This window comes from Gobio gobio, assembly GCF_949357685.1.
Source record: "Gobio gobio genome assembly, chromosome: 16".
Classification (NCBI taxonomy): Eukaryota; Metazoa; Chordata; class Actinopteri; order Cypriniformes; family Gobionidae; genus Gobio; species Gobio gobio.
The window spans coordinates 30,138,812-30,163,583 of NC_137109.1; the positions used below are offsets into that span (position 1 = coordinate 30,138,812).

Consider the following 24,772-nt stretch of genomic DNA (forward strand, 5'->3'; position numbering starts at 1 on the left):
CAGTGGGTATATTCAATGTTTGCTGTATGATCTCATTTAATAAAAAATCTCCACTAACACGGCTCTGATTTGCATCCGCACGTGGAGCTACGATTGTGACCAGAAACACACATGAGCTCTGTTCGCCCCCTCATGGCTCATATTTGTGGTTATAAAGTCAACATTTACATGACGGCCTCCAGATCTTCAAGCTGGTGGAGCACACTGCAAAAAATGCTCTTCTTATTTAGTAGTTTTTTCTTGTTTCCAGTCCAAATATCTAAAAATTCTCAAATCAGGGTGCATTTACTAGATAAATAAAATTACATAAGATATTTTTTCTTGTTTTCTGGGGGGGGGGGGGGGGGTCTAAATTAAGTGAGTTTTGCTTAAAACAAGCAAAATTATCTGCCAATGGGGTGAGAAAAATAATCTTATTTCTGTTTGGGACTAAGGTACTTCTGTTTGGGAAGATTATTTTTCTCACCCCATTGGCAGATCATTTAGCTTGTTTTAAGCAAAAAATCCTTAATTTTGATTTTATATTAAAAAAAAAAAGTAAAAATATCTTATGTCATTTTACTTATCTAGTAAATGCATCTTGATTTAAGAATTTTTAGATATTTAGACTAGAAAGAAGACAAAATTACTAAGTTCGAAGAGCATTTTTTGCATGTAAAGTGCCTGACAAGAGAATTTTACTTAATAAGAGAGGTAAGAATTGATGGCATGCAAAACTCAACTGGTTTAAAGCTGCAGAGAGACACAAAAGACCACACATTTGTGTGACCTGAATAAAGTGCTTTGAAATGTTTTTGTTGAGGTAACTAGTGCACTACATTAAATAAAAGTGGGGAAACAGGCATTATGGCACTGCATGATTTGGCATTAAAGCTCTCAGGTAGAGCTCTGTTTGTTCAAAGAGGATAAATACAACAATAACAGTACATGATAAATAACAGCACAAACGCACACAGTTTAAAAATCCAGGTCCATTACGAACACAATGTTTTCATTGGTCTTCAAGGAGGATTAACCTTGAAGACAGCGACAAAGTCAGATAAGAAGTGGTTTTGATGAGCCTTGATTCTTTAAAAAAAACTGTCAAGTCTACTGGGACAATCCCAGAGTCAGAATGTTCTAGGCTTCACGTAGTCAGGAGGACTGAAGTGTTCGGATCTTTAAGAGCGCTCTCTGGGTTTTCTGAAATGGTGCAGATCTCTTGTAAGGTGTAAAAAAAGCAATACGTATTTTGCATTTTAGTAGTGTCTGATCGCAAATACAATCCTGCTGGTCAAGTCTGAATCCATATAGTTACGTCCAATCTGAGCTACCAAGTGTGAATGCGAAGGTCCAATATAGCACTAGATGATTTCTTCACGGTGTGCTGAGCTTCCGCGCTTTACGATTCCCTGGGTCTGCGGAGAAGATAGGGCAGCATGAATCATATGCAACAAGGAGGCTTTCGTGTCTTCAGGGAACTACGCTAAACAGGCAGCGGATGTCCAAATAGACTCTCACCTCCAAGCCGGTTGGAGTGATTCTTGATGCTGTCGCCCAGAATGCCCTGCAGGTTGGCAGTAGGGATACGGCCTTCTTGTCTGCGACTCAGATTCTTCACCAGCCTGTGACGGTTCACAGATAAACTGATTCACACCAAACTAACCACACCACTTCAGTCTTGCGTTTTTTTTTATTTTACTACCGTAAGCATGAAATAATCTGGTTATGATCTATAGTTACCACAGAAATCTTACAAAAGCTTACAGAGGGTGTAAAAGCAGAAATGTGAATAACAGTTTTGTGTGCGTGTTAAAACAATTATTCAGTAATACATGTATTATTTGATCTTTAAAGTTTTTGCATTATTCAGAATTGAGAATGAATTAAGAATTGAATCCTGAATTTAAATTGAGGTAACAAACAGGGTGTGCGATCACATTTTGAATTTGAATGTTAGGAAGTAGAATTAAAATAATAAGACATTAAAAAACAGTTTTTTTTAACTAGTAAAGCAACTTTTTTGCCATAAACCCTTTGCCCAAACCTTGTTAAAATTGTTGGTTTTATAATAGAATTACATTTCTCTTTTTTTTTTTTACACATTTTGAGAGAATCGAATTCATGATTCTGTTGAGTTTAAATGGATAGTTCACCCTGAAATGAAAATTCTGTCATAATTTACTCAATCTCATGTTGTTTAAACACAACAGATTATGTTTTTTTTTTAATGAATGTTGGGAACCAAACAGTTTTGGTGACTATTGTTTTCCATTGTACAAACATTGAGGCATTTCTCAAAGTATCTCCTTTTGTTTTTTTGCACAAGAAAGAACGGCGTACAGGTTTGGAATGATGATGACAGAAGTTTCATTTTTGGATGAACTATCCTTTTAAGTTGCATTTCACCCAGAATATCAATTTATGTTCCCCACACATCACTCACCACTGGCCATCATTTTCCTCATGCTGTAGTTGTATGATATCACCACACTTAATGATCAAGTTATCCAGCCCGGTTTTCCTCCAGTCGACAAAGGCCCTGTATCTGCCTGGAACCTAAAACAAACAGATGAACAAGTGAAGGCTATAAAAAACGTCCGTCACTCTACATGAGTTACCACATCTGAAATAAGTTAGTGTGGGATTTATCACCAAATGGGTGGTGTCCTCCTCTTCAGTGTCAGACGGGTTAGAGAGGCTATTTGCTCCACTCCAGTCCTCCAGACCTTCACAGATATCTACAGAATAAGGTGCACCCGGCCAGCCTACACAAACACACCGCATGCATGCTTCAGTGGAAACTCTTGGATTCTGAGTCATGAAACACATTCCGAATTCAATATCTGATTAACCCATCTAATGCTGACAGCCTGCACCATCTTACAGATGTATGTGGATGGAGAAATCACATGCTCCTTCATGTTTACTGTTTGTGTGTGGCTTTGAGTTTTGACTTGAAGTTTGTTGTGGTGGGGATAATGGTTTTACATGTGTAGGGTCAGGTCAAACAGTAAGAATTACACTTTAACTACACTGCTTTGTAAGCGTTTATAAGTATATGTTGGTAAGTACTTAAAATTAAGTTTTTACAATGACACTACACTTGCATTGTGTTGGTCTTACACATTCACATCTGCATGCATACTTAAAGGGATAGTTCATTACTCCATGATTTACTCACCCAAGCCATTATAGGTGTATATGACTTTCTTCTTTCAGACGAATACAATCAGAGTTATATTATATAAAAAATGTCCTGGCTCTTCCAAGCTTTATAATGGCAGTGAATGAGGGTTAAGATTTTGAAGCCCAAAAAAGTGTATCCATCGATTCATAAAAGTAATCCATACGACTCCAGTGGCTTAATTAAGGCCCACTGAAGTGGGTTAATAAAGGCTTCCGAAGAGAGGAGATGTCTTTGTGTAAGAAAAATATCCATATTTAAAACTTTATAAACTAAAATAACTAGCTTCCAACAGACCAGCCGTATGCATTGATTTATGGCGAAAGAGTAACACCCGACCCAACACATGACGTTGTAGTGATTGAGGCTAATCAGACACATAATTGCCTGTTACATTTAACAAATATGTTTTAAATACTTTGTGCTTAGTAACAGACCTTCCCCCAACACAACAGAGAAGGATCCTCGGTTACCCTGGAAACAAAACTGATAAGACGTTTTACGACCCCAAAAGAATTTGGCCACATGGAAAGTCCACAAAGCCTGTAAAACACACGCTTTTGCCTCAAGTTATAGACAAACGGTCTATAAATAAACAAGCACCCTAGGACCTTGTATGTACACACATAACTGTCTTGTAAAGGGTCCGTAGCATCGTATGTCACTTAAGAATGTCTTATGAACAACTTACTATTTCAGGTATGTCGTGTCTCCAATCAAATTAATGCTCGCTTCATGACTTACACTTTCATGTATGTCATGTTCTCGTAGGAGGCAATATGTGTTTGTTGCATTAATTAGAGTATAATTGGGCACAGACCCTTTTGATTTCATGTTTAAAACAAAGGGCCATAAAATCTCCAAAGGAACTTCCCGCTTGGAAATCCCAACAATCTCATCGGTCAAGTCTACTTCAGGAGGTGGTGACCTCCTGCAGACTTCTTAAGGAGCAATGCATTCGTCCCTCCTTCTCTCTCTTCTCCTGCTTCACGGACATGACACACTGTGTCTGTGGGCTCCCGCCAGCTCCCACATGGCAGGCCTCCATACACACCGAGCCAAAGGCCTCACAAGGCCATTGACCAGAAGGCCCAGACTCTGCATGCCATGTGCAATTTTCTCATCCTCAATGGATTCGAAGCAACCACGCAAGCTCATCATTTCTTCTTCATCCAATGCAGAAGAACTTGATCGCCACGTCAAAGCAATCGGACGGAACCCACAAACTTTCTCCTGCGATTTCACCTCAGACGGTCTTCTACAGCTCAGGCTAAATGCAAGTAAAGTACGAAACAGAAATCGCTGTGTAGTTAGTAAAACTGTAAACTCTTTGTTCAGACAAAGAAGTTTATTAATGGTGGTTCTTCCAAAAGGTTCTAGACTTTCTGCATAACTTCATCAATCTGTTCTGACCCTTTTCCCTCCAACCACTTTAACCTTACCTCTTGTCATGTATGAATTGTGTATGTCATGTATGTCTTCTGTTAGTTATAGTCTTGTTCTGTGATTTAGTTATTACATTTTGTGCACAATATATGTTGGTCCTGACTCTTTGCCTGCAAACATATTGTCCCTTAAATGATCGATCTTGCTATGCACTCTAAGCGCTTAGGTAAATTCAAAGAAATAATTATTTTTCTGTGGCCATGAAAAATACCCTTTTCTAAGAATTAAATTAATAATCAATACTGAACGTCCTTAGGACGAACTGATTGAATGATTGCAATGTTAATGTAGCTACATCAAGCTAATCTATTTAACTGATTCAAATATTCATTATTAATCATAATGAATAATCATCATGAGTTATGAATCATTATTAATATTTCCCCTCAGAGCTAATTCGCTACAACGTATTGACAAACGTGGAAGCGCAGAGGATAGAGAAAAACAAACCTAAAGAGAAATGTTGGAGGATTTCAATATAAGAGAAGATGAGCTTGAGTTTGTTGCCCAGCCTTTTAGTGTGAACCGTGAGAGGTGCCTTTCGCTACCATAATAAAGCTTGGAAGAGCAATGATTTATTTATTAATATAACTCCGATTGAGTTTGTCTGAAAGAAGATATACACCAAGGATGGGTTGAGTAAATCATAGGATAATTTTCATTTTTGGGTGAACCATCCCTTTAAGTGTGTATGTGCAGGTTTTTAAGTGTGTAATACTCACTGCGTCTGTTGCGCTGGTGCTGGCTAGAGGAGCTGAACGGGTCTGGACTGCTGTGGCCTGACTCAGTCCCCTCTGAGCTGACTGACGCTCGTTGCTGTTTGCTGTGGGACAAGAGCAGAGCATGAAGTAAATAAACAATCATTCACACATACACCATCTCTAATACATGAAAGAGGAGCCAAACCAGCCATCAGCTCAGCACAAACCATATAAGAAGCTGGCAGATATGGACAGATGGCAGTAATTTCATGACTCTTTCATAACAGACGTGCTGATAAGGAAATGGAGGGAAAATAAAGATTTTGATTTGTCGAGATACGACTCAACAGGCTTAGCTTGTTAACATATCTGTCTTGATCTCAAAAAAAGTTTTTTCTTCAAAGCATTGTTCAACAGGCAAAACGATGGAGTCAAACTAAACCCTTCTAGTGTTCTTTTTTGTTTGCATGTCATGCAAAACAGATGCAGAGATGAGCTGGCAAAGCATCTGCCTATTATATTGATGAGCAGGGTACTGCTGGTGAGATCGGAGGGGTTAGGAATGTATGGAAGGGACAGCGATGGTGGTTAAAGTGTGGCTGTAGCAGCCCTGTATGTGACGGAGCACAGATTGGAGCAGCCCCCCTCCCGCCTGCTTTACCACTGAGCGTCACTGTCGCTGGGAGGGGCGAGTGAGGCGTGGGCTCCGAGCGCGAAGGCACACACACACGCCCCCCGACAGGGACACAAGGTCCAGGCGGGGCAGGCAGCCCTTAAGAACGCCACGGGAAGGCCGCACGGCCCTGTGGGAGGACAGGCAACCACACACAGCGGCTTTATCCCCATCACCATTATCATCATCATCAGAAATTTTTTTCATACACTTTTATTAGGATTTGTTAAAATGAGACAACCTGAATGTGTATGGGTTCCATATATGCAAATACAAGAAATATGTCAGGCTTACACACAGGGTCCAAAATGAACACTCGCCAAATCACAGTAAAAAATGGCATTGGCAAGTGAATAAAACAGTTACTCACCAGTAGGCAGTTACTTAATTAGAAACTCCAACATTATATGATTTAAGTCAAATTTTAATAATGATCATCTGACCTTCACTAATGTTAGTGGTGAGTGATTCAAAAGTTTTGGGACGCCTGCCTTTACATGCATATGAACTTTAATGACATCCCATTCTTAATCCGCAGGGTTTAATATGGAGTTGGCCCACCTTTTGCAGCTTTAACAGCTTCAACTCATCTGGGAAGGCTTTCCATAAGGCTTAGGTGTGCGTTTATGGGAATTTTTGACCATTCTTCTAGAAGCGCATTTGTGATGTCAGGCACTGATGTTGGACGAGAGGGCCTGGCTCACAGTCTTCGCTCAAATTCATCCCAAAGGTGGTATATCGGGTTGAGGCCAAACGTATTGGTACACCCCTTCAAATCATTGAATTCAAGTGTTCCAATCACTTCCTTGGCCAAAGGTGTATAAAATCAAGCACCTAGGCATGCAGACACTTTTACAAACATTTGGGAAAGAATGGGTCACTGAATTCAAGCGTGGTACAGTGAAAGGTTGCGACCTGTGCAATAAGTCCATTCGTGAAATTTACTATTAAATATTCAACGGTCAACTGTTAGTGGTATTATAACAAAGTGGAAGCAATTGGGAAAAACAGCAACTTAGCCACGTAGTGGTAGGCCCCGTAAACGGGGTCAGCGCATGCTGAGGCACACAGTGTGCAAAAGTCGCCAACTTTCTGCAGAGTCAATAGCTACAGACCTCCAAACTTCGTGTGGCCTTTAGATTAGCTCAAGAACAGTGCGTAGAGAGCTTCATGGAATGTGTTTCCATGGCCAAGCAGTTGCATCCAAGAGTTACATCATCAAGTGCAATGCAAAGCATCAGATGCAGTGGTGTAAGTCACGCCGCCACTGGACTCTAGAGTAGTGGAGACGTGTTCTCTGGAGTGACCAATCACGCTTCTCTGTCTGGCAATCCGATGGACGAGTCTGGGTTTGGAGTCAGTGCCTGACCTCACAAATGCGCTTCTTGAAGAATGGTCAAAGATTCCCATAAGAGTTGAAGCTGTTATAGCTGCAAAGGGTGGGCCAACTCCTTATGAAACCCTACGGATTAAGAATGGGATGCCATTAAATTTCATCTGCATGTAAAGGCAGGCGTCCCAAAACTTTTGGCAATATAGTGTATATCCACTATATGCAGGTATAATGTAATATAAATATAAAATGTTAAATTATATGACCTATATATTTATTGCAGGTAAACATTCTTAATTCACAAAAAGTTACATATAATTAAAAAGTAGAAGTTAATTTTGGACCCTGTCTACACATGAATTGCTAAAGCAGGGGCTATAAAAGCGGGGATGGTACTATAAAAGCTATTGGCGGGATTCTGAGAAGGAAGTGTCATATGGGAGATCTAACGGATAAAAGCAGCAAAAAAGCTGGTCTAAGCCAAAAGGTCAAGGAAAGAGAATGATTGGTGAGTGTTGAATATGAGGGTTCAATCGGGGATTAGAGAGGGATAGTGTTTTGCACACTAGTGGATTCTTACCTAACTGAGAGGGGCGGAGACATCGGCATCTGCTCTGAGACTGCAGCAGAGTGATATAACTCCTCTGGACCAATGAGAGAAGATCACAGATTACTCAGAGTACTTGTGAAGGAATAATAGAGGCATTTTATCATGGGAAATGTGTTGAAACCTTTGAGTTGTTTCTGCTGGTTGGTCAGAATCTTTCTGATCTCGTTTAGCCAGGTGATCTTCACCTCCACTGTGGGAGCCTATGAGAATTTTTTGCATATCAATGTATATAATAGTAATCATTATCCCTGTCCATTAAATAATAATTTTAACATATGAGTAACATATGATAAAAAAAGTGCATTAATTTTTGAATATTTTATAAGAAAAAGGGGGCAGTTAGAGATGCTCAGTTACCTTTCTTTGAACTTTGAAAAATGTGTAAGTAGTTCTCTAGGTTTTATTATTTTGTATTTGGACAAGTATAACAACAGTTACACAGCAAATTTTGGTTCGACAGACCTCTATGAAAACGAGTTAATAAGAATCGTTGAGACTGCAATTGCATTCATTTTTGAACGCACTGTCACTTTAAACATTCTTACCTGTATTACATAGACTTCCTCTCTGCCACTGTACCAGATCTCAAACTTTTTCACATCTCCTTTGACGTTCTCCGTAATACCTACTGCACTCATCTGCGACATAAACACACCATTTTATACTCACAGATAAGTACACAGCTATAAACATTTCATATCCTGTGACATACAATAGAACAACATTTTAAAAACAAGGAAAGAAGGCTGATATACAGAGATGCATGCACATGTTTGTGTATGTTAAAAACAGCAGTAAGTGTGCCGTACCTTAAGACAGTGCTTGAAGCTGTAGGAGGGAGTTTTGTCAGCGTTCTCTCCATGATCTTCTCGCCGCTTGCAGAAGAGAAGTGCGTGCTCATGCAGGAATAGGTGCCTCTGCATGGGCTTAAAGCGGGCCAGTTCCTTCACACGGGTCGGACCCTTCTTATGACTAATCCACACACTGAAGGAGCCCTGCATTAGCACACGGCCCAGATCGCTGAGATCACCCTGCAACGAACAACATGTTAACTATATACTGACACACACAGACACTCATTTTAAGTTGGTAAAAATGTCACCTCATATCCAGTGATGGCAATCTGGTGCATTGAGTCATTGACTGACTTCAGCAGGTCCAGCATGGCTGCTAGCGCCCCCTGCAGTTCAGAAACTCTCTCACAGCCTGAGCTGTACTTCAGAAGCTCCTATTATCAGACATACATACAAATTCCTGATTTAATGAACAATCAGATTAAATATTATATAATAATATTATATTTTAAATATTAGGATTTTTTTTAGTTCATTTTTAGTTTTTATTGATTTAACTTTCGTTTATTGCCAAGGCAACATTTGTCATTTTTGTTTCAACTAATACTTAAATTTTATATTATTTCAGCTTTATTTAAATTAACAGAAATGTTATTAATAGTTTCAGCTTTAGTTAACAATAGAAACATTTATTCTTTCATCTTCAAAACTACACTCACTGGCCACTTTATTAGGAACACATTGCTAGTACCGGGTTGGATCCCCTTTTGCCTTCAGAATTGATTCAACAAAGTGCTGGAAACATTCCTCAGATATTTTGGTCCATATTGAAATGATAGCATCACACAGTTGCAGCAGATTTGTCAGCTGCACATCCATGATGTAAATCTCCCGTTCCGCCACATCCCAAAGGTGCTCTATTGGATTGAGATCTGGTGACATGGTCATTTGAGTATAGTGAACTCATTGTCATGTTCAATAAACCAGTTTGAGATGATTTGAGCTTTTGACATTTATCCAGCATTATCCTGCAGAAGGGTGCACTGCGGTCATAAAGGAATAGATATGGTCAGGAACAATACTCAGGTAGGCTGTGGTGTTTAAACGATACTCAGTTGGTACTAAGGGGTCCAGAGTCTGCCAAGAAAATATCCCCCACACCATTACACCACCAGCAGCCTGAACCATTGATACAAGGCAGGATGGGTCCATGCTTTCACATTGTTTATGCTAAATACAGGTGAAAACAACTTGAGCAATTGAACAGGTGTACCTAATAAAGTGGCTGATGAGTGTATTTCTTGGTGGACTAAAATGACACAAGCTTGCAGGATGATATGATACCAACTGCAGTTCACATGAACTGTATTCCCAGAACACCTTTTTTAAGTATATGAGGTGCAATCATGGCCGTAGTCAGCAATGAGGTCTGGACCTCTGTACTTTTCTAAGGTGTAAAGGCAGGGCCGTAGCTAGTGAATTCCGGGCCCCCTAAAAAAAAAAACATTGATGTGGGCCCCCGACGCCCTCCACTCATATCATATACGTATATACAGTATATATACATTGTAACGGTAAGCATGGAGGCCCACATCTGGTAACATGCACCTAATAAGGATTTCTTGCAAAATAACTAAACAGATATAAATAAATAAATGCAAATAAGGTTATTGTTTTTACTTTTTTATATAAAAAGTTGTATATAAACATTATATAAAAAATGGCATTAAGCGATTAATAACTTTGTTTACAATCATCAAGCAATTATGCAAGACAAGAAATGTATAAAATGATAAAATAAACCTTTTTTAAAGTAGGCATACCAGCAATAGAATAGGCCTATAGAATGTATTTACAGTCAGTCTGGTGTCTAACAGCTGAGATAAATATTCAGAAATGAAAAAGGATGCAGTCAAAGTCTGTAATCCTTGTGACACGCATATATTTCTGCATGTTATACAAACCAACAAACTAAATAATTTCGCAAAAAGACGGGGACTTTGAGCGCATAATCATTCAGTCGGTGCGCGTTGCACAGGTATACAGAGATGTTGACCGCACCGGAGTGCGCGGGCAGCGTTCTATTCCCACTAAATTAATTGGGCAGATCAGGGCACTGTTGTATATAAAAATTGACTCCCTACAGTGCACTAAAAGAATGTTTAAAATAACGTTAATGTTAAAGAACATTTTGATAGACTTGAGCATTTTTCCTGGCCTCCCTTTCCTTTTCATGACATTACTGGTACCCAGATTTTTTTCCTGCATCTTCAGTCAGTCTCACTTCCACTGTAACATTACTTCCAACTTCAACTGTTCTCGGAGCAGCCTCAACTATGATTGGTTCTGTTTACTAGCTGGGGTGGGACTTGAGGTTTTATTGGGTCTCTCTGCTGTTTGCCACTGATTGAGCTGAAATAATTTATAACCGGACTAAACCATTTATTAGGGAGGGGAAAGATAAGAGATTTGGAAAACTTATTTAACTAAATTGCATGTTTTTGTGTTTTTTATTGAACTATCAGGCATACAAATGTATATACTATAATGATTCATAAGAGTAGGGAAATATATAGCATAACTACTGGATTTAGGGGGCCCCTTGGGCAGTGGGGACCCCTATAATTGTCACCACCTTTCACCCCACTAGCGACAGCCCTGTGTAAAGGTTTTGAAATCCTTGCATAATGTACTCTACTTTAGTGCTGCATTGCACAACACCAAGATTACCGACCTTCTCATCTGAGCTGCCTCAGCGGTCTGTCACCACTCAACAATGTCAAAATAATTAAGATGACCAATCAAATCAAACTAGGTGGGCTTTTAGTTCACTAAAGCTGCTGAGCGCGAATTCCAGCTCAGCTTGACGCTTCAGCTAACCGTCATAAAGTGCGAGATAAGATGCAAGTAGCTAAACTAAACATTTCATATTTGACAGCTGTTTTAGGATAGAAATGTTAAACAACCAACAAATATAATCAGGGTTGCACACTAATAAACATTTGTCTAATTTCACCATTTTGAATAAAAAATGGGCCTATAATGTATGTGATTCAGAAAATGCAGTGAGGGGATAAGAAACATTAACAGCCGTTTTCATCATATTAGGCATAAGATTAATAATTAATGGATGTTGTGAATGAATTTAGCGAACTTCGTCACCTAGCTTTCCTGGTAGCCTTCCGTAAACTATCATGTATAAATGATTTGTAAAACATAAATATTAGTTGAACCTATGTTTACTTTCTTCATTGACACAGACAAAAATCAAAAGACTATCAAAGCTCAGAAGAGATGGGGCAAGATAAGGAGACTGAGAGAAAAAGAAAGAGTGATGGAGATGATAGAGATGAGGATCAGGAATTGACAAATAATCTACTGCCCACCATTATTTCTTTTTTGGTCTTCAAACATCTTAAAATCCACAGTAGATCAGAGAAATCAAAATTTTATAGGGGGACACTGCCCCTGAACCCCCCTAACAAGGTCAAACGGACTAACCAAAAGATGTAGTATGAAAACATCCTAAATGCACATTTGTATTCAGCTGAAGTTCACACCTTTAATAGGAGTTGATATTTCGTAAGGCGCTGGACTGGTTTCAACAGGTATGAGTCAAGAGCAAGTTTGTGTTCCAGCTTCTTTTGGCATTCCTGAAACACAAAGCACAGATCTCAGATTTTTTCTAGATGAATGCCAGTGTTTATATAGATGGAGATGATTTTTAATACCTGGAAGAATGGACAGTCAGAGACCTGCCTCCATAAGGACTCAGATCGAGGCTTGTTCTGACAGTAACATTCATATAAATGAAAATGGTCTTTCTGAAAATAGACAAATATTTTATGTTAGATCTGTTTGTCAAAACAAAAGAAAGATGTAAAAACTAACCTCAAATTATTTTCATATAGTGTTTTAAACTTCCTCACCCGTTCCAGAAAACACGCCCCTACTGCCTCTGGACTCTCTAGACAGCTTTCCAAATCCTGTAGGAAGACACTGGAGAACAAAAGACACAAGTCACACACTTTTGTAACAGTGTTGCGGAAACTTCTTTGAAAAATGTAGCTTGTCAAACTACAAACTGCTCATTATTTAAATGTAATAAGCTGTAATAAGTTTTAAGCTATTTCATTATTTAATATAATACCCTGTCATTCAAAAGTTTGGGGTCGGTAAGAATTTTTTGGCCCCACTTTATATTAGGTGGCCTTAACTACTATGTACTTACATCAAAAAATAAGTACAATGTACTTACTGTGTTCATATAGTATTGCAAAACACTTTTGCTGATATTGAGGTGGGATACGGGTAGGGTTAGGGACAGGTGTGGTTGTATGGGTAAGTTTAAGGGTAGGGTTTGGTGTAATGGAAGTGTCAACAGTGTAATTACAAATGTAACTACAGAAATTAATTACAGACGTAATTACATGCAGGCATTTTTTGAAATGTAAGTACAATGTAAAAACATGTATGTACATAATAAGTGCATTGTATCAAATGATTAATCAAAATGTTAGTAGTAGTAGTTAAGGCCACCTAATATAAAGTGGGTCCAATTTTTTTATGTTTTTGAAAGAAGCGTCCTGTGCTCACTGTTGTGCACTGTGTATATATACACCTCACTGAGTGTCAGTCAGTCTTTTACAGTTAATCTATTACAGAAACGGAATGAGGCATAGTGTGACTGGGAAATAAGGAACCAAAATAGCTGGTAAATTATTTATGCATGCTAGATTATTGTATATATTATTCCTGTGATGGCAAAGCTTAATAATAAATCCTTTGTAACATTATAAATGTCTTTACTGTCATTTTTGATCAATTTAATGCATCCTCTCTGAATAAAACTATTCATTTCTTTAAAAGAAAAACTTTTGAATGGTAGTATATATATATATTATATATATATTATATATATATATATATATATATATATATATATATATATATATATATATATAATATATTCTTAAATATATATTTTAACATATTATTATTGTTTTTCTAAGAACAAAATGTTCTTATTTTGAACATAAATGTAACAAAAAAGTAAAAGACACTTAATTCAACACATATTTACTAAAAACTCTAAGGGCCCTATCTTGCACCCAGCGCAATTGACTTTGTACACCGACGCATGTGTCATTCCTATTTTGCACCTGCGCAAAGCGCGCTTTTCCCTCCACAGAAGCACGTCGCTAAACTAGTGAATGAACTTGCGCTACCTGGGCGGTTCAGCGCAAAAAAGGAGGCGTGTTCCGGCGCAAACAATCCCTGGTGCTATTTTGCTGTTCCATTAAACAATTGCGCCACTGACCAGAAAAAACCTAGTCTAAAGTCAGTGGCGCGTTGCGCGTTGTTCATTATGCTATTTTAAGGGCGCATGCTTGACCATAATGTATAGCGTGCACAACGCGCATACACTTTGCTCATGTAACCTACACAGATGCAACAGTTATTTTTGCAAATCATAAATTGTTACACTAAAAAAATATTAACACATGAGATGACGGAAATCATTGTGGTGTGCCACGAAGATGTGAAAAAATAGGCATAAATCTAGCTTACAAATGATTCAGGCTAATTGTAATAATTAAGGATAAGACCTGTTTGCCCAATAGTGGCAAGACATATATGTATATAAGGACATCTGACAAATTGGTTTGTCCGTCAAGAACCAGGAAAAAAAATCGACTGAAAAACTGAAAAAACTGAAAGACTGAAAAAAAAAAGACTGTGAAATCACCTTTACCATAATGTACAACATTACAACTTCACTTCTCTGTCTTTCACTGCTCTTACAAGTTCATCAGTCTCCTCGGCTGTGAACCGCTCCTGGCGTGCGCCTGGTAAATACGCCATAATAATAGCAATCCATTATGGAACTTGCGCACCTGCTTTTAAAGGGAATGTTGGATGACGCTCGGATTGGTTTATTCACGTTACGCCCAAACCACACCTATGAATAATGAAGCTACTTCAGACCAACCCATTTTAGATTTGCGCCGGGCGCAAGAGCCATTTATCCCGCCGGGAAAATAGCAACAGCGCCGAGACCCGCCCACAAAGTTACTTGCGCTTCGCGTTTTTACACTTGCGTTTCAGATCGTTAAAATAGGGCCCTAAAAGTCTTGATCTTAAAATTATTTTGCTTCAAGTAAATTTTTTTTACTGGAAAACACGGCAAAAATATTGACTAAATAATTGTTTTTTTTGCTATGTATAGCCTTAAAATCTTACAGACTCCAAACTTTTGAAAGGTAGTGTATGTGTATTGTATATATGTGTAGTGTGTGCTGATCTGTATGTACAAATCATATATATTCTACAGCTATGCACATATATGTTCTACAACAACTCTGCACATTACATTAAGTATGTACTACAATTAGTACGTATTCAATCTAATTTACACCACAAATACATACAGCATAAAATGTGTATACTCTACATATATACACGTAGTATGTGCTGTAAAAATCTAGTATGCACTTTAAAATTATATGTGTGCATTACACTTAGTATGCACAATATCTAGTATGCATAAATAATTTTGGATATGCATAAACTATTTTGGTTCTTTATTTCCCAGTCACACTATGCCTATTTCCGTCTCTGTAATAGATAAGACTGACTGACACTCAGCTGTCTATCAGAGCCCCCGCTCTGCTGATGCGCTCCCTTCCAGCTGAGCTCTCATTGGCTTAATCAAATCCTTATTTGACCAACAGCCATTTAGCTGTAATTAAAGTGCTTTAATTGGCATAACGGCTTCCTGCAGTCAACCAATTTGGCAATTTGCCTCACCCGGGGATGAAGACCCAGCAGGCAAGACAGGTTTCAAAGCCACTGACAAACACAGCTGCATAAACCGATAAGTTTTATTTAAAATAAGATGTTTTATGAAGGTGTCTTGAAGTCAAAACTGTGAGTTTGCAGTTGTGTCTGATTTGTTTTATCTCACAGGAAACAGAATCATATTTCGGTCTGAAGTTTACACTTTGCTCCTGCCGTTAGCAGCGTTATGAAGTTCTCTGTGTGTGTGAGACTGTGTGTGGCCTTGCCTGCTATGGAAGTTGTAGATATCAGGCAAGTTTCCAAACAGCACATCTCTCTTGTTGCGAAGACTTGTTGGCAGGACCAAAGCATGAGACGGATTGTCCATTTCAGCCCTGTAGCCCTGCAAATCCACAGCATCAAAATACAGTATCTTTAAACTCTATTTTCAGTGCCACATTCAGAAAAAACAGGAGCTCCTTACCAGGAGCACCGCCAGAAGCTCCTCCACATAGATCCTCTCGGTCTCTATCAGCTCCTTCATCACATGTCTGGAGTCACACACATTAACAGGGTCATCAGACACATCAGAGTGTCATTTAAACAGAACAAGTCAGACATCAGACTCACCGTTTGAGCTGGTCAGTGCCGTCTTCTCCGTCTATACTGTAGGGGAGAGAGCTGGCCATCTGATAATCATGAATCACCTCAATCTGACCCACACAGAAAACACTTAATGATTTCCTTCAGAAACCAGCACATGTTGATTTAATCAAACCACACATACTGCACTTGTCATTTCTACCTTTTCTGATCTTTCTACATCTTTCTTTCTATATGACAACCGAAATACATAAAAAAATAAAGCACAACTTAAACACATTTTGTCATATGAAGATCACATTCAAATGGTCTTGGAAACTGGTGTGTGAGGAAAAATCAAAATCAATTCCTGTATATTTTAGTAAACATTTCACGATTGACAAACATGAAAAATATATTTACTGTTAAGTTCCCTAAATACAAATAAAAATCACAACGAAATCACATATCTTTAGAGTTTTTTTTTTTTACAAATGTTTTTTAAATGTTTATCAATTGCAAAATATGTGAAAATGTGATTTAATTGTGATTTTTTAAATGTAATTTGAATACAAGCAATGAAATTTTTTATTTAAAAAAAAAAAAAAATGTCACCATAATTTCCACTACAGAGCCCTTATAATAAATCATAATATTACAATAAATAATCTGAGATGTGATGGAAATGAGTTTCAGACAAAAATTAAACTAGTGAGGAGGCTTTATTTTCTACAGGTTTCCTACAGTTGAAGAAACAACCATATATTGTATTATTATAACATTGGTAGTAAATTCGGACAATTGGTCGTAAAAGAACCTCACAAATGCATTTGTAAAGACCAAATGGAAAAGTACTGTTTACCTTCCTGGAGTTTGGGCTTTTCCTTGATGTTCTTTTGCCGGGCAGTGGGAGGTCAAAGGTGAACTTTAAACTGGAATTAAAGTCTGTTTTAAACAAGAAGAGCAGGTGGATACAACACAGAATTAACACTAATATATTTTGTACGTTTCAAAACATTTATAAGTAAAGTATAAGTAATTTTAAATCTGCGTTACTAAAATAGACCAGAGACTGTAGCACAAAATATTAACATCCACAGTAATATGAACGATCAATTTATATCAACAAAGACATGCAGACAGCAATGGACATAACCAGTGTTGGGGGTAACGCATTCCAAGTAACTTGAGTTACGTAATCAGATTACTTTTTGAAGTAACTAGTAAAGTAACGCATTACTTAAAATTTAAAACAAAATATCTGAGTTACTTTTTCAAATAAGTGACGCAAGTTACTTTATTTTCCCATTTATTGACTGACGGTTCTCTTGTCCCAATGTTGAGAAAAATCCTAAGTGCAGAGGCGTGTGTAAACATGAGGGTTGTTGTAGTTTTATAATAAATGTGAGCAGTCATTTACTAATCTCATATTTTTTTCAAAATGAATAAAATCAGTCAAATGCAAACCTCCAATAATTAAATATGTTAAATAAAACAAATATTTGTATGTATATAAACCAACTTTATCGACCAATGCCTTGCTGCTGACCTGTGATGATTCAGTTAAACCATAAGAAAAAATTACTTTTGATTTTTTTTGTTTTTATTGGTGAAGTAAGTATTTAATTTTTTTCTCCTGCGTCCTATTCTTCCATTATCCAGAATGGCAGCACAGTTGAAAGGTTTGTTTGAGCTGCGCCCTCTACTGTACATGCGTGAATTTGCATTTCCTTCAGCCTGAGGCTTATTATTTAAAATTTGGTGTGAAAGGGTTACTTTTTAAGGGAGTTATGCAATATTGTAATGCATTACTTTTCAAAGTAACTTTCCACAACACTGGACATAACACAATAAATGCCTCCAACATCAGTTTGATCTGACTTTGGAGGTCATTCAGAAGACAGCACAAGTTTATGACCTCTGTATGTGAATAACATCCACTGATCTCTATCACTTCTTCCCTTGATCTCTCCATCTTAAAGTGTGTCAGCTCTCTCAAGAATACTGAATACTGAGTGCCAGAAATCTCCCTACTTTATCATCTCCTTCACAATTAACTAAATATATTATTATTGTTCTGTAATCAGTCCAACTTCCTTTTTCTCTGGAGAGGTTAGCTTACATCAGACTGAATAAAATGTCATTTTTGTATTCTGGGGTAAACAAAAAGTAATTCTTCCTCCTTTACACAAAAGCATTAATGTGACTATAGGTCATAAAAAAGCCTTTGTTGTGTGTTAAATGTGAATTGAAGATGCACCCCAGGAAGTCTGCACCATCCATAGGGATTAATTAGTAAGAAGTAACAGTTGTGTATTTGCAAAGGTGATAGTAGGTTGTTTCCATAGATTTATGAGGCAATCCACTTTAAGTGAAGCTCTGATCTTGACAGCTTTATTAATGCGTGTAACTACATTTTGTACTGTACCAATTGATGTACATGACACAATAATGCTGTCTAGCTTCATTTCTCAGATATGAAACATGTAATGCAGAGTCTTGAGAAGAAGGATTAACTATTTGTAAGATTGTGAGAACTTTTTTTTTTTTTCAAAGTCTTGTACCGGCACATACCATGTTTGGGGGAGAAGAGGGGGGATTTTGAGCGTGGTTGGTTCTCTGGTCGAGGGGTCACCAGTTGAATTGGCCGGACGTGTTTATCTGCCAGTTTCCTCAGGCAGTTCTGTCTGGACTGAATTAGAGCCTGGACAGAGCTATGCTTTTGAAATGTCCTCTCTATATGAGCCTGAAATGGCACAGACACACATGAAAAGGCATTTACATTTATATTCAGACTAGCATGTAGCCAAAAGCTGCTTTTCCACCATCAAGACAAGTCATTCTAGTTGTTTAACCATTCCACTTTGAGCCGATCTGGCCCAGCCGGTACGGATATGGTTTAATTTTCCACTGTGGGGCTGATAACAGAGCTCTTTGGAATGTAATACAAATGGGTCAGTCATTGCCTTGGTAATGCAAGAGTTTACTAGCGGTATAAGTTAATAGCGACCTCGTTACGAAGGATGATCAGATCATATACTTGTGTGTACTTTGCTAAAATAGCATGCTTGGCCAGCTATCGAGAAACTGGCAGCCAGGCAACAGACCAGTGACCATTCCTGAGTGGCCATGTCACCACACGCACTCTATCATTACGGTTTAGCATGATTGGACAACCATTCTGAGAATTCCAGGCCGAGAAGGGATTGTAATCTATATCTGGAACCACATTATTGCAGTTTCTAATGACATATCTGTAACGGTTACTTGCCATTCTTAGAACCATTAAGCCTGATGGTAGAAAAGCGGCTAAATGTTTAAGATTAAGAGGTTCCAAAGATTACATTTTAAGAATTAACCATCGAGAAACCCATATTGATCAATTGTTATTCTGAATATCAGCCAAATCAGTCATAAATATGACAAATACTGAAAATCAAAACTTTCAAGTTCCATCAAAAGCTTAAATGTACATTTCTGTAATTACTGTCTATAGGACATCAAATAAACTGAAACTGTGTCTAGTCTTTTTGTAGTCTGTCAGTATTCACCTGTAAATAAGGAGTGAGCACAGATTCATACTCCAGAAAGAGCACATCTGTGCCTGCACTGAGAAGAGGTGGCGCTGCCTCCTGGAACTTCTCGATATCTCGAAGAGCTGTATGTGCACCCTCTTTAGACTGGAATTTATCCACCTGCTGATTGGCCAAGAGATAAGCGCCATCATCACACCACCGCTGAGCCTGCAAAACAAAACATATAGTCGAACCATAAAAAGCAAGACACTGGAATATTGTCAAATATATACACCCTTAAAAATAAAGGATCTTTATTGGCATTTACAGTGCATACCCCATAATGACAATATGAAAGAAGTTTGTTTGAAATCTTTGCAAATTTCAATTTCAAAAAATCACATGTACATAAGGCCTAGTCCACACGTACACGGGTATTTTTATAACCGGAGTTTTTCCTCCTCCGTTTTAAAAAAAAATCGCGTCCACACAAGCACGGTTTTAAAAAAATCTCCGTCCACATGAAAACGCAAAACCGCGCTATGATTGGCTGCTTGATTTCCACATGGGTCCCATCCACAGCACCGATGCACTGAGGGATGCCATGGGCTCAGTGTAACCCTTCTACAAGTTTACTTTGGAATCAGTGACAGGTAACTGTATATACACAGGGGCAGGGCTCAAGTGGACTGAAGCTTCACACACTTGCCTTACTATGTTGTATTCTGGCGCCTCTGTTCTGCAATACAATGAGATAACTGCGCATGTATCTGTATATATGTAATAAGCGCTGTTAGCAGAGTTATTAAAAGTTACGTCCGCCATTGCATAGACTCCACTCATAAACAAAAGCGATAACGGCGCACATTTCGACTTAACAAGCCGAAATCTCCGGTTTCACCGTCTACACGACAACGCTGTAACCGGAGTTTCTAAAAAACTTCACCCTGGCCGGAGTTTTCAAAAAAGTCCGGTTTCAGTAACCGGATACTGCGATTGCGTGTGGACGAACAGCCAAACCGCGTAGAAAAAGCTGCGGTTTTGAAAATACCCGTGTTCGTGTGGACAGGGCCTAAGCATTCACAGCCTTTGCCATGACACTCAAAATTGAGCTCAGGGGCATCCTGTTTCCACTGATCATCCTTGAGATGTTTCTACAACTTGATTGGAGTCCACCTGTGGTAATTCAGTTGATTGAACATGATTTGGAACACACCTGCCTATATAAGGTCCCACAGTTAACAGTGCATGTCAGAGCACAAAACAAGCCATGAAGTCCAAGGACTTGTCTGTAGACCTCCGAGACAGGATTGTAAAGAGGCACAGATCTGGGGAAGGGTACAGAAAAATTTCTGCAGCATTGAAGGTCCCAATAAGCACAGTGGCCTCCATCATCCATAAATGGAAGTTATTTGGAACCACCAGGACAAGGGCCTTAGTCAGGGAGGTGACCAAGAACCCGATGCCGATCACAGCCGATCACAGCTCCAGCGTTTCTCTGTGGAGAGAGGAGAACCTTCCAGAAGAACAACCATCTCTGCAGCTCTCCACGAATCAGGCCTGTATGGTAGAGTGGCCAGGCGGAAGCCACTCCTCAGTAAAAGGCACATGACAGCCTGGAGTTTTCCAAAAATGCACCTAAAGGACTCTCAGACCATGAGAAACAAAATTCTCTGGTCTGATGAAACAAAGATTGAACTCTTTGGCCTGAATGGCAATGGAGGAAATCAGGCACCGCTCATCACCTGGCCAATACCATCCCAACAGTGAAGCTTGGTGGTGGCAGCATTATGCTGTGGGGGTGTTTTTCAGCGGCAGGAATTGGGAGACTAGTCAGGATCGAGGGAAAGATGAATGCAGCAATGTACAGAGACATCCTTGATGAAAACCTGCTCCAGAGTGCCCTGGACCTCAGACTGGGGGCGAAGGTTCATCTTCCAACAGGACAACGACCCTAAGCACACAGCCAAGATAACAAAGGAGTGGCTACGGGACAACTCTGTGAATGTCCTTGAGTGGCCCAGCCAGAGCCCAGACTTGAACCCGACTGAACATCTCTGGAGACATCTGAAAATGGCTGTGCACTGACACTCCACATCCAACCTGACGGAGCTTGAGAGGTCCTGCAAAGAAGAATGGGAGAAACCGCCCAAAAATAGGTGTGCCAAGCTTGTAGCATCATACTCAAAAAGACTTGAGGCTGTAATTTGTGCCAAAGATGCTTCAACAAAGTATTGAGCAAAGGCTGTGAATACTCATGTACATGTGCTTTTTTCCCCCCGTTTTTTTATTTTTGTGTTAAGTAAAGTGCTGTGAATACTTTCCGGATGAACTGTATGGTTCCAAGAACCTTTAACATCCATGGAGCCTGTTAATTGGACGACATTTCTTTTGGAAAAAGGTCCTTAGATTATTAAAATGTTCTTCACACTAAGACATTTTTTTTTACTAATCACTGAAAGGTTCTTTAGGGAACCCAAACCAAAATGGTTGTTCTATGGCATCGCTGTGAAAAGGTTTTGGTTCAGAACAATATAATCATCCTTGGTGTGAATGGGCCTTTAATGAGCAAGGACGCATTTATGTCATAAAAAATATATTTTTCAAATTAATGATATTTTTATAGCATTTATTTGAAATGCTAGAATCCTGAAAATAATGTATCGCAGTTTCACAAAAATATTAAGCAGCTCAACTGTTTATAACACTGATGATAATAATAGGAAATGCTTCTTGAGCAGAAAATCAGCATATTAGAATGATTTCTGATGGATCATGTGACACTGAAGACTGGAGTAATGATGCTGAAAATTCAGCTTTGCCATCACAGGAATCTATTACATTTTAAAATATATATTCAAACAGAAAACTGTTATTTTAAACTGTAATTATATTTCACAATATTACTATTTTTACAGCATTTTTTATCAAATAAAAGCAGACACAGTTTAGCATTAAGAGACTTCTTTCAAAATCATTACGAGATACTTTAAAAAATAAAGAGGGAATGTGTTAGCCCACCTCTTCAAGGCGGTGCAGTAGGGCGTGTGCATGTGTCAGTGAGTTGCTTTTAGTGCTGAGGGCAGAGGTCAGGGTGTCACACTGATGTCTGAGTTCATTGCAGCGCTGGATAATCAGAGCCATGGCATAGTGGTGCCCAGCAGCCAGCTGATGCCCATGCAGGATAAGAACCTGAGCCCGACTCATCTCCTCCTAAAACACACACTGCAGTCAGAAATATCAGTATATTTGTGACTGCGTGTACAACCTGAACAGGGTGACATGATGCAGCTACCTGCGCACGTTTTTCCAGATTGTTCAACTCTCTGACGGTCTGCTCTGTTTGGGCCAGGGATTCTCCTGTGACGATTATCTTCCTTTCCTGTGCTCTTAATTTCTCTAAAGAGCACTCCATCTGACAGAAAGAGAATATTAGGAAAAGTAGTTCAAATACTTTCATTGACAAAATTATCAATATCTCTTTTCTTTAATTTTACTTGAAATTAGATAATGCAGTACTGCTAATATTTTGTGGATCTTGAAAGATAAATTGCTTGTGTTTGTTGCAGGGGTGTAGAAAAGAACTGAAAAGCAGGGTAACATTACATCATTTGTAACTAAATAACCAATACAATTTAGTTTTACTATTATAACTATTATAGTAAAAAACTATCAGCATATTTATTTTTGCATGATGTAGCATTGGTTGCATACAGCATCCTGTTGAATTCAGTGGAACAAAGTGATTTTGTGAATTATATTCACAATATATTATTTCACATTTACATGTACTGTTTACTATAGTCTTAATCCATTTTATTTAAAATTAGCAAGATGTTTAAAGAGGGCAGCAGGGATGACGTATTTTATAAGCCAAAACCTGGAAACAAGTTAGCATTTTAGCACTTCTGGTTGCATTGTCCTGAAGTCAATGAGTTTTTTTAATGGGATTTTGGTTAAAAGCCTGAATTAAGGTGGTGAATACAAGCTCGAGATATTTTCACTAGTCTACTAAATTCCAGGTTGGCCTACAAAAAAAATATATATATATTTTTTTTTTTTTGTAGGCCAACCTGGAATTTAGTTGGCCTAAAAATTTAAAATTTGAGTAAAGTGAAAAAAAATGAGTAACAACTACTCATTTAAAATAAACTAGACAAAAAAATGAAATTATTTAATGAATATATATATATATATATATATATATATATATATATATATATATATATATATATATATATATATATATATATATATATATATATATAGCCTATGCAATAAAGTGCTGCAGTGATGGTGTGTATAATATATATATATATATATACACACACACAATGCCAAAACTAAAAAAAAAAAAAGGTTAGTCAAAAACGTTGCCAAAAAGCCACTTTGGATTAAATTATTAAATGTACATTTTAGTCCTGCCTTGACAGATTAAAATTACCCAGAAGATGTGGATATGAATCATTTCATGATCAAATCAACACTGGCTTTGTATAAAGCTTTTGTCTGTGAGCCAAGGTTGTATATCAGTACTGTGATCATGATTCATGCCTAAAACAATCAAGACGATTCACAACAATTCACCTCCTGAAAACTGTGCTCATATCGCAGCAGTTGTAAATACTGCTGCAGTTTGAGGTGGTGCTTATCAAAGAAGCCATCAAAAGCCATCTCCATATCTGTGAGCTGAGCCAGCAGCCTGCAGGAACACATACAGCCAAGTTAGGAAACTTCAAAAAGTTCACATCATTTTGGAAAGCAACATGTAATGTGTATTTGTGATGCAGATCATTTCAGGATCAAACTCTATACCTCTGCATCGTATCCCAGTCCTGTGTCATGTCCCAGCGTGTGTCAGCATCCCCCTCCTTCCTTGAAGTCTCCAGGTTAGAGAGCAGCTGCCGCCCCTCCCTCATCACAGATCTGATGGCATCCTTCACCCATGAATAGTAACAACAACAACACTGCTGTCATTGACATCACAAAATCATGCAACAAAACAACAGCCAGAGCCCAGAGGGGCCGGGAAAACACAAGACTGCAGACTGGAGTGGAATATACTTTTTGTGCTCAAGTTCTGTGTAACCCTAATCATAGTTTATTCCCCTAGGCCCTAGGTTTGGTACATTAAATATGTTTGATGTATTCCTTGGCAAAAGCAAGTGGTAT

The 24,772-nt window shown here is 38.3% G+C and overlaps 1 protein-coding gene across 1 annotated transcript in view; it reads right to left on the reverse strand.

Annotated features, from left to right (window-relative positions):
* Positions 1-330: 330 nt before the first annotated feature.
* The window catches only part of mcf2a (MCF.2 cell line derived transforming sequence a), a gene marked incomplete at its 5' end in the record, with an annotated part of 38,417 nt that continues 13,975 nt past the window's right edge, over positions 331-24,772 (reverse strand). Inside the window, 23 exons of the mRNA XM_079838538.1 lie at positions 331-1,397; positions 1,501-1,604; positions 2,426-2,538; positions 2,635-2,747; positions 5,335-5,435; positions 7,900-7,963; positions 8,051-8,129; positions 8,475-8,567; positions 8,739-8,960; positions 9,032-9,157; positions 12,284-12,376; positions 12,455-12,547; positions 12,653-12,722; positions 15,791-15,906; positions 15,988-16,054; positions 16,134-16,216; positions 16,948-17,030; positions 18,660-18,831; positions 19,637-19,828; positions 22,622-22,813; positions 22,896-23,015; positions 24,188-24,302; positions 24,416-24,537. Of these exons, the coding sequence (XP_079694664.1) occupies positions 1,357-1,397; positions 1,501-1,604; positions 2,426-2,538; positions 2,635-2,747; positions 5,335-5,435; positions 7,900-7,963; positions 8,051-8,129; positions 8,475-8,567; positions 8,739-8,960; positions 9,032-9,157; positions 12,284-12,376; positions 12,455-12,547; positions 12,653-12,722; positions 15,791-15,906; positions 15,988-16,054; positions 16,134-16,216; positions 16,948-17,030; positions 18,660-18,831; positions 19,637-19,828; positions 22,622-22,813; positions 22,896-23,015; positions 24,188-24,302; positions 24,416-24,537 (2,574 nt within the window). The 3' untranslated portion in view covers positions 331-1,356. The remainder of the gene's footprint in view (positions 1,398-1,500; positions 1,605-2,425; positions 2,539-2,634; positions 2,748-5,334; positions 5,436-7,899; positions 7,964-8,050; positions 8,130-8,474; positions 8,568-8,738; positions 8,961-9,031; positions 9,158-12,283; positions 12,377-12,454; positions 12,548-12,652; positions 12,723-15,790; positions 15,907-15,987; positions 16,055-16,133; positions 16,217-16,947; positions 17,031-18,659; positions 18,832-19,636; positions 19,829-22,621; positions 22,814-22,895; positions 23,016-24,187; positions 24,303-24,415; positions 24,538-24,772) is intronic.